This window comes from Oryzias melastigma, linkage group LG2 (genome assembly GCF_002922805.2).
Source record: "Oryzias melastigma strain HK-1 linkage group LG2, ASM292280v2, whole genome shotgun sequence".
In the NCBI taxonomy this organism is placed as follows: Eukaryota; Metazoa; Chordata; class Actinopteri; order Beloniformes; family Adrianichthyidae; genus Oryzias; species Oryzias melastigma.
The window spans coordinates 13,548,868-13,559,599 of NC_050513.1; the positions used below are offsets into that span (position 1 = coordinate 13,548,868).

At 39.1% G+C, this 10,732-nt stretch overlaps 2 protein-coding genes across 2 annotated transcripts in view; both read right to left on the reverse strand.

Annotated features, from left to right (window-relative positions):
* LOC112139898 (NLR family CARD domain-containing protein 3-like) overlaps positions 1-1,901 on the reverse strand; it is an 8,838-nt gene extending 6,937 nt beyond the window's left edge. The window contains exon 1 of the mRNA XM_024262747.2: positions 49-1,901. Within this exon, the coding sequence (XP_024118515.2) occupies positions 49-1,886 (1,838 nt within the window). The 5' untranslated portion in view covers positions 1,887-1,901. The remainder of the gene's footprint in view (positions 1-48) is intronic.
* LOC112139907 (NLR family CARD domain-containing protein 3-like) overlaps positions 1-10,732 on the reverse strand; it is a 385,294-nt gene that overhangs the window by 21,126 nt on the left and 353,436 nt on the right. The gene's annotated exons all lie outside the window — the stretch shown is intronic.

The window sequence follows — 10,732 nt, forward strand, 5'->3', positions numbered from 1 at the left end:
ATAAAATAAATGTTTTTTAACATTGACTTCTTCAATGAGACTTCTTACAGAGCTTTGTTGGAGACTTTGATCACTGGCAGCAGCCTCAGAAGAGCCTCCTCTGAAGCAGAGTATTTCTTCAGGTCAAACACTTTCAGATCTTCTCCTGATGACAGTAAGATGAAGACCAGAGCTGACCACTGAGCAGGAGACAGTTCATCTGTGGAGAGACGTCCTGACCTAAGGAACTGTTGGATCTCCTCCACTAGAGAACCATCATTCAGTTCATTCAGACAGTGGAACAGGTTGATGCTTTTCTCTGCAGACAGATTCTCACTGATCTTCTCCTTGATGTACTGGACTGTTTCCTGATTGGTCTGTGAGCTACTTCCTGTCTGTATCAGCAGACCTTGAAGGAGACTCTGATTGGTCTGGAGTGAAAGACCCAGGAGGAAGCGGAGGAACAAGTCCAGGTGTCCATTTGGACTCTGTAGGGCCTTGTTCACAGCAGTCTGGTAGAACTGGACCGAGCTGTTCTGAAAAAAAGTAAAAAAATAAGACTTTTTCTGCTCTTTCTCAATAAGGTTGACTCCAGAGGTGATGAAGGTCAGGTGGACATGAAGAGCAGCCAGAAACTCCTGAACACTCAGATGGATGAAGCAGAACACCTTGTCCTGGTACAGACCTCTCTCCTCTCTAAAGATCTGTGTGAACACTCCTGAGTCCACTGAGGCTGCTCTGATATTAATGCCACACTCTGTCAGGTCGGATTCATAGAAGATCAGGTTTCCTTTCTCCAGCTGCTCAAAAGCCAGTTTTCCCAGAGACTCCATCATCTTCCTGCTCTCTGGACTCCAGTGAGGATCCGTCTCAGCTCCTCCATCATACTTGATCTTCTTGACTTTGGCCTGAACCACCAGGAAGTGGATGTACATCTCAGTCAGGCTCTTGGGCAGCTCTCCTCCCTCTCTGCTCTTCAGCAGATCCTCCAGAACTGCACCAGTGATCCAGCAGAAGACTGGGATACGGCACATGATGTGGAGGCTTCGGGATCTCTTGATATGGGAGATGATCCTTCTGGCCTGATCTTCATCTCTGAATCTCTTCCTGAAGTACTCCTCCTTCTGTGGCTCATTGAACCCTCTGACCTCTGTCACCATGTCAACACACTCAGCAGGGATCTGATTGGCTGCTGCAGGTCGTGTGGTTATCCAGAGGCGAGCAGAGGGAAGCAGGTTCCCCCTGATGAGGTTTGTCAGCAGATCACCCACTGAGGTGGACTTTCTAGGGTCAGTTAGGATCTGAGTCTTGTGGAAGTTCAGAGGAAGTCGACACTCATCCAGACCATCAAAGATGAAGATGATCTGGAAGTCTTCAAAGCTGCAGATTCCTGCTTCTTTGGTTTCAGGGAAAGAGTGATGAACAAGTTTCACCAAGCTGAACTTCTCCTCTTTCAGGAGATTCAGCTCTCTGAAAGTGAATGGAAATATGAAGTGGATGTTCTGGTTGGCTTTGCCTTCAGCCCAGTCCAGAGCGAACTTCTGTGTTAAGACTGTTTTCCCGATGCCAGCCACTCCCTTTGTCATCACGGTTCTGATTGGTTCTTGTCTTCCAGCTGGGAGTTGAAAGAGCTCTTCTTGTCTGATGCTGGTTTCTGCTCTGTCTGCTTTCCTGGATGCTGCTTCAATCTGTCTGACCTCATGTTCTTCATTCAGCTCTCCAGTTCCTCCCTCTGTGATGTAGAGCTCTGTGTAGATCTCATTCAGAAGGGTTGGGTTTCCTGCTTTAGTGATTCCCTCAGTTACACACTGGAACTTCTTCTTCAGACCAGATTTGACTTTATATCGACAAACTGCAAACAATTCTGAAAGAAGACAATAGAATAAATAAACTATTTGAAGTTTCATGCCCTGAATGATGAGGATTTGAATCCATGTTGTTCCATGTGTTCAGACATCAGTAAATCTTTCTTTATCCAGCAGCTGAAAACTTCAGAGAAATCCTCTTACTGCTCTGCAGTCGATCAGCCAGCTCCTCCTGCTTCATTCTCCTCAGGAAGTTCTCTGTGATCTTCATCAGTGACTCTCTGCTGCTCCTCTGTTCTTCATCCTCTAGTTCCTCTTCCTCTTCCCTCTGAATTAGAATCTTCTGGATCTTCTTCAGCTCCTTCTTCACAAAAGTAACAATGTTGTCCTCCAGCAGCTGCAACAGAATTCTAGATGAATGAGCCAATCAGAGTGAAGTCATGGAGCCAAACATCATCTCCATGTTGGACACACTGACAATCCACTGGTCTCCAAAGTGCAGCATGGAGATGACTTTGAACAGAATGATTGAAAAGCAGTTGTTGTTCATGTACAGACCAGAAATATGGAGTCCAGCTGAGTATGATGCTGCTGGACAGACTGACCACTGGGAGTCTCTGAGCTCTGCTCGTCCACTCTGTGGAGAATCATCAACAATCAGATCCATTCTGTCTGTACTGGGAGGTTTAATGCAAACTAACTCCAGTCAGGTCAAGTCACAAGCCACAACTGGAAAACTGTAATATAAATGAATCAGTCTTAACTAATTCAAATGTGTCTTCAGTTTTCCATCAGGTCCCAAAAAAATATATACAAATAAAGAAATAAATGTTTAGCCTGAAGTACAAAAAGGGTTTATACAAATATACGCTGATAATCTCCCTCCTCCTGGGGCTCCCAGCATGATCTAAACCTGTGGGGTCAAAATGATCACAAGAACAGTGAACAAAAATCCCAGAACCACACGGGGCACCTAGTGACTGACCTGCAGAGAGCTGGGACCAAAGTAAAAGAGTAACAAAGTAACAGTGACACAATACGCTGTCAGGGATGCAAACCCTGCAGTGCCAGACGTGTCCCCCCGTTACAGCCAGTACATGTGCAGGCCGATCTAAAGCTTGCTAGAGAATACTTGGATGATCCAGAGGAGGATTGGGAGAATGTCCAATGGTCAGATGAAACCAAAATGAACTGGATGCTGAGTTGCATCCAAAGAACCCCATGCCTGCTGTAGAGCACAGGGGTAGAAATATCATGCTTTGGGGCTGTTTTTCAGTGAAGGGACCAAGATGACTGATCCATGTAAAGGAAAGAATGAATGGGGCCATGCATGGTCAGATTTAAAGTGACAACCTTCCATCAGCAAAAACATCGCTGGGTCTTTCAGCAAGACAACGATCCCAGACACACTGTCCAGGCAACAAAGGAGTGGCTTCATAAGAAGTATTTCTAGGTCTTGGAGTGGCCTATGCAGCATCCAGATCTCAACTCCATAGAAAATCTTTGGATGGAGTTGAAAATCTGTTACCCAGCAACAGCTCCAAAACATCACTGCTCTAGAGATCTAGATAGAGGAATGGACCAAAATACCAGCTACAGTTTATGAAAACCTTGTGAAGACTTACAGAAAACATTTGACTGCTGTTATTCCTAGCAAGGGTATATAGTCAAGTACTGAGATGAACTTTAGTTATTGGCCAAATACTTATCTTCCACTATTATTTCAAATAAATTCATTAAAATCAGACAATGTGATTTTCTGCATTTTTTTTCTCATTTTGTCTCTCGTAGTTAAGGTATACCTATGATGAAAATCACAGGCCTCTCTCATCTTTTTAAGTAGAAAGAACTTCCACAATTGGTGGCTGACTAAATACATTGTTGCACTACTGTGTTCATAATGTAGTTTAAATTCATAAATATTATTAAAGACGTGTTTGCTCTGCATGTTTTTTTCATTTTCTGATGTTAATCAAACACTTCTATCCAAAGAGTTACAGTTGAGCTTCATAACAAAGAAAATAAAGTCAGTTTCCAAGTTAAACACTGTAAAAATTCCTTTCCATTCTTTGACTGTGACTACTGTGTTTGTGGAGAAGTGCTAATATTCACTGCTGTTCACATGAAGATATAAATCTGTAAGAAAGCTGAACTCACATCAGACACATGTTTGGATGAAAATATTAGACTCATTTGACACAGTTTCAACATTTATATACAGCTCACCGATGTGTACGAGAAGATGCTGATGATTTAAAGTGGATAGGATGATTCTTTGACCGGTCACTCTTAAAGGACGTACAGCTGGGTTCAGATCCAGAACCAGTTCTTGGTCTTAGATGAATTCTGATAGAAAAATGTTTGTTGTATTAGAAGTGAGTTTCTTTAATTAGGATGTTTGATGAGTTCTTTAGGATCTACAATAATACATGCATCATGAATGCTGTAGTTTTCAGAACACCAATAAATATTAAGGCTGTTGCAATGTTTGATTCCTTCATTTGAATTTAGAGACAAAGCTCATCTTAGAAGCTAATTGAGGCAGAAGAAAAAAAGAAACTGCAGAACTTTAGTTGAAAAACACTTACTGTTCCTCTCCTGAACTGCTTCCTTTGAAGTTAAGACCAAAATCCTTTGATCTGTCACTCCTGAAGGACACCCAGCTGGGTCCATCTCCAGGTCGGTTCCTGAGAAGAATGAAGGTTGTTGATGTGAGTGCTGAGCTCTGACATGGAGAAGAGTCATGGACAGAGATCTTCATCTCACCTCTGAGCTTTGCTCCGGCTCTCCTGTTTTCCAACTCTCCCTTTTTTAAAGGGAGGTGCTCCCTCCTCTATGTCCTCACAATGATCCATCCTGCTGGATACAATTCAGGAAAAATGAAGCAGATCAAGAAAAATGGAGAGAAATAAAACAATTAGGTAGAAAGTTAAGAGCCGGTCCCACTGGCTTTCACAGCCATATCACGGGTGGAGGATAGAAACAATTTCATACCCGTGGTATAGACGCTGTTTGGAGTAGACTGGTAGTATAACGGCGAGCTACGGGAACGGAATGGATGCGCAGATATGCAGAACAAAATTTGGCAGTGTTTTTGAACTGCACAAACATTTAGACCATGCTGACTGTGGCAGATTTTCCTAATTTTTTAACCGTGATATGGCCGTCAAATCCTGTGGGACCAGGCCTTAAAAAGACTTAAATTCTTCCTCTCAAGGCTCAAACAAAGACTTTGAGATGAACTTTGAGTCACTAACCGATTTGTATTAAGGAAAACAGGAAGGTAGGAGTGTCAGAAATGGAACATTTAAACTTGAAATATTCCTGATGGTTTACGTTTCTGACAGAAACTCTTATTCTTTCTTTTTGCAGGAAAAGTCTGACAGGAAGCAGCAGTAAACTGATCTGTCCCACTTTAATGAATCACAGGTTTCACTTCTGTAAACAACAACAATTTAATCAATGAAAACTTTTATAAAAACATCAGTTGTTTCCATTTTCTTTATAAATCAGTGAAACAATAACTTATCAATAAGTGAGTGTTTATCCTCAGTTGTTGATTAGTATTGTGATCAAATCTTTAACCAGCAAAGTGATGAGAGTTTGCAGGGAAAGAAAGGATATTGTCCAAATATTCAGAAACAGTCAAGTTAATGAGGACAAAGTTCAAGAAACAAAGTTCAGTTTCTTCCAATATCTGAAGAAGAAGAATCTCCACTCACCGTGTGAACGCAGCTGCAGACAGCTCGTGATTCTGCTTCTTTCTCTTCTGCTTTGCTTTGAGAACAGATCACTTCCTTGTGTTGTGTTGATTTTGCTGACTGTTATTGTTCGTCATCACACTTCTTAGATTTTTGTCTTCAAATAAGCTGACATTTTTTAAAGAAAAACTCTTTTACTTCTGATATCCTCAGACTGTTTCATTTTAGTTAGGTTTCTGCATTGGACCAATATGCTTCAACCGTTTCAACCAGCTTCAATGTTTCTATAGGATTTGATCACATGACCTGACCTGCTGTCAGTGTGAGGAACATGAAGAGAAGATGAAGCGTCATGTTAATATTTCCTCTTTCATATCAGTGCCTCATGTCTGTTCTGGATGCAAATACGTTTCTGGGTGGAACTTAAATAAAGTGATTCACAAAAACTGATTTTTCACAGAAAGTCAGAGCCACAATTGGACTCTGATCTTTACATGTGTGAGAGTGTTCATAAAGATATGTCATTCCAGCCACAGATCATATCTGCTGACACAATCTAAGAGCTTCATCTGATCAGATGATCCTTCAGTTTCTAAGGTTCTTCTTTCACTTCTCTTCAAGGACAAAGGCGGAACCACACATATCCCAAAGACTGTGGTGCTTTTTCAGCCCAGTGCGCCTCCCAGTGTTGGGTAGTGGAACAGCTCTCCTGAAGCTTTGTTGTTTCTTTATGCCTGATTCAGGAATGCAGATAAAACAGTAGACACTGCTGTGGATGTTTGTACTTCTTTCGTAGTTTAACAAAATTACAAGGTTCTTCAACCACAAGTTTGACACTGTTTTACTGTTATGAGTCGTTTTGTGTTCAGAGTGGTTTTGCCTTCATTTGACGCTGCTGGAAATCTACTAAATCTCAGCACCACTTAAATGCTTTATATAATATTTTTCCCATTTTCTATCAGACATAACCCTAAAAATAAGTTTAAATAAAGTCCTGCATTTCTAAATTTGTGACAGATCAAGAAGCTGCTTCCATCTTTATTCTAAAAGCTGAAAGTCTCTGCAGATCCAGAAATCGTAAACATGAAAAGATCTCATGAACATTTAGTCCCCAAACCATCAAGTCATTGTAAGATTTAAGATTTTAATTTTTTAATGTTTGTTTGCACTCCTAAAACATTGTTAAAATAAATATAAATATATATAAAGTAGGTGCAGAAAGAGGCAAAAATAAATAACATCAGGGATTGTCTTAAACTCAAACTTTAAACTAACCTCAGTATCTGATGTCGATTCTGATTTGGTGTCTGAGGACTGGAGAACAGGTCTGATGTGGGAAAACTGCATCTTTCTAATCATTAGAAATATCACCTTTGTAGTAGTTAAAGCTGCAAATATGGAAACAAATCTAATCTTAGCATTTTTAGGAAAAAAAATAAAATAAAAAAAGACCACGCAACCAAAAATGATTTATTTTCCATAAACAAGTTTATTTTTATTTGGTCAGTAATGTGATACAAAACGTCAGAAATCAGTTGTATAATTCATTGTTGATCCAGCAGCTGCAATAGTTTCTGTAGTGAGGCGATAGAAGATCCAGGTCTGTGACGTTTCAGACCAGAAGATCACTCAGAGTTTCAGTTCTGATCCTAAAAGACAAAACTATAGTTAGATCTTTAATGATAGAATAAGATTAAAACTGGATTCCTGAATATTCAAATTATGGAGAATCTGGAACAAACAAGCTCGTCGGGGAAAAGCTCCCTGCTCCGCTCCATTCTGACAAATAGATCCATGAACGTCCGTTTTCCTCGTCTGAGCTGGAATCTGGATCAGAACTGTACGGCTGGATTAATCGGATATTGAGAGTGTAAACAGAGGGATGATGGGAAATCAGTACAGGCTTACTTCCATGCTTGAACAGTCACATGTCAGGTGACTTTCTAATTAACTCCTGCTGCTCTGCAGAAACTATGTCCTAAACAACGATGGCATAATTCAAAGATCCTTTGGAACACTTTGAAATTGGATTAAAAGATGATCGGATATATATGAAACATCAATTATAATTGTTTTTTCTACTAAAAATAAAACAAAACAAAAAAAAACTGCATCTGGAAACTGATTTAAACTTCTTTCTGCTGCTTTTCAAAGTCCTCCATGTTGGACTGAACCTGCTGGAAGAGACTTCTTCTCCAGGAACCTCCAGAGACTGATCATTTCTTTGATTTGGTTGACGTTTTAGGCCGGAGTTCCACCCGACAACCCTCTGCATTTACCCGGACTTGGGACCGGCACAAGAAAGCACTGGACTGTGCTGCTTGTGGTTGCATTGCATTACCAAACCAAACTTACAATTTAACATTTCAATATGATCAACTGTTTTCTAGTAACTATAAATTTTATTCAAGAAGTATTGGGGAGTTTTATTCAATTGACATTTGACATTTTTACACTTTGAATAAAAACCTGCACCTTATATGTAATGGGCCATTTTCTAGATACTTTTTATTCAGTTTTTGTTGCCAAAAACTGAACAGCATTTTCTATAAAAAGATTTAATGAACTCAAACTTCGTTTTCTGGCTTTGCTTGATAAATTGTCAAAAAAAAAATTACTTGGAACAAATCATTCTGCTTAGAAATCCAAACATTTAGCATAAAAACCAGCTTTTTTTACTTGTTACACTTGTCCTGTCCAGCAGCTGAGCCAGCAGATGCGAGCTGAAGGCCTCTCGTGTTGGACAGATTTTAGTACAACAAAAGGAGTTTGAATAAAATTCAAACTCCTTTTGTATTTGAGCCAAAGCTGTGTAACAATGATGCATTTCTGGTTGGACCGGACGGAAAAACAGACGGAAATGGAGAGATGATAGAGAAGGGAGGAAAAGAGAAAGACCTATAATAGTTAGTACTGTACTTGAGAAGGGTATTTTAGTCCATTATAGATATATTTACTAAAGTAAAGTAAAGTAGGTTAAACAGACAACTGTATATATATATATATGTAGTTTGAGTTCCTAACGTCGCAATTTTTTTTTTTTTACTTTGTAAAACATTTTCCTGATAATGCTCCAGAATATTTCCTCTTCACATGAAAACACGTTTACACACATTCTAAATAGTAAAGTTTGAAATAATCCTGTATTTTTTATAATCTATCCTTGAAATAAATCAAACGGAACAATAGTCTCAGACTGTGGTTTGATCTAACTACCAGCAGTAGGATTCATTTTGTGGTGGTCAGTTAAGAATAAACTGAAAAAATGTCATTTAGTCTGCTCAGAACCAACATTTTTAAACTAGCTTCAGTTTTTCCAGACGGAGAGAAGAAGCTTTTATTCACGGATCTTCATGCAGCTGCAGAAGGGAACCAGAAGAACAGAGTTTACACCATCCATGACTTTCTCCTCTCATGTTCAAGATTCATTTTCACTTGATTGAAATTCAGAGGAGATTTTTTTGGGGGAGGGGTTTACAACTTCTTGAGCATTCATTCGTGTCCATCAATTCCCAACTCGTCCATCACGACTTTGTTCTCCAGCTTCCTTGTAGTTTAACAGTTTTGATCATTTTCCATTGGAACAGCGAACATTTGTCAGGAAAACTTTTGTAAAGTTTGTGGAAATGTCTCCTCTGAACGCAGAATAAAGAGTTGTTCTGTCTTCAGCTCAACAGCAGAACTTTACTTTTTAGTGTCAGTTTTCTTTTCAGGTCAAATATCCGGTTCAGATGAAAAATCCAAACTTGTTGATCAAAAGTTCCTTCCTGGTATGTTGAAGGATCTCGATTATCCAAGTGGAAGATTCCATATATAAAATTAAGTGACTCTTCCACAGATCCAGTCGAGATCCCATTCCAGATGTTTATAAAACCATGTCTGAGTAAATTCAAAAACCCCAAGATGTTGGTATTCTACCATCAAGACATTGAACTTTAGTAAGTTGGTGATCATCTGTGAAGAAATCATCCGTTATTGCATGAATTCACCTTTTTACTGAAGGTTCCTCCTTCACCAACAAGCTTAAAGTACAACAGCAAGAATTGAAGAAACTTGCTGCACATTGACCTGAAAACACTGAATCTGCACCTTCAAATAACAGTTTTAGTCACTGCTGTGATAAGAGCTTTGATGCTCCGACTGTAGAAAGTTCTTCCACCAACAGAACCAAACAAACCATCATTGGATTCATGTAAATGTTTAAAGTTCAGACGAACTCCTTAAAACAGATCCAGCAAATGTGACAAATAACCCGACAGTAAATCTAGTGACATCATCACGCCTGCAAGAATAAAAATGTTGATTAAACTGTTTTAAAACAATAACAGGGTCATTTAAACGGAAACAAAAACTAAAAATTGGTCAGAAGTTTGATTGTTCAGGGAACAGACTCATGAGGACGGTGGACTTTACAAGCCAACCACTGAGTGACCAAGTTCCTGTAACTGATGCTGAAATGCAGATACATGGAGGCTGTAAATAAGAATTCCCAATCAAACAAAAAATGAATATCAGGCAGATAATTCTGCCACCAAAATATCCGACCTTTCAAAAGTCATTTCTGATCCTTCAAGAGAAGAACCACAGAAGACAAACAGCTTCATGCATTTAGTAAATTATTTCAACAGGTTTAAAGATGCATGAAACATTCTGAATAACATCAGAAAAAATAAAAACCTGGTTATGTTTTAGGATGGGAACATTAAAAGTTGAAGTTCAAACGGCAAAAAAATGTAGAATCTACCCAGTCTAATCACTGGATAAAGAGCATGAATGAACCATCAATGATTGACAGAACAAATCTGGAGACTTCTGCTAAAAATGAGTTTGCAGAAATATTTTAACCTGCAAGAAAAAAAAAAATTGGGGTCATTTTAACAAAAGTTTGTTGCAACCTTATCGTCAAACGACAAGTAATGAGATCATAAAGAGGGTTAGTGTTAATAACATTTGAACACTGACATGAATGTTAAATATTCACATCAACACATCCGGTAAGAGATGAGCCTCTAAAATGTTGATGCATTTCATTGTGGAGCATTTGATTAAAACTGCTCAACATACCAAAAAAAACTGTTTAAAAACAAATTTAACGGTCCTTCCTGTGAACAAAATCATTTAAACTACTTTCAGATGTCTCTGCAAGTGTTAGTGGGGACAAAGGGTTAATTCAAGTGACATTTTCCAGCAGAAAAACAACATTTACCCCAAAATGTGTTTGTAGTAGAAATGCAGAAACACAAAGGC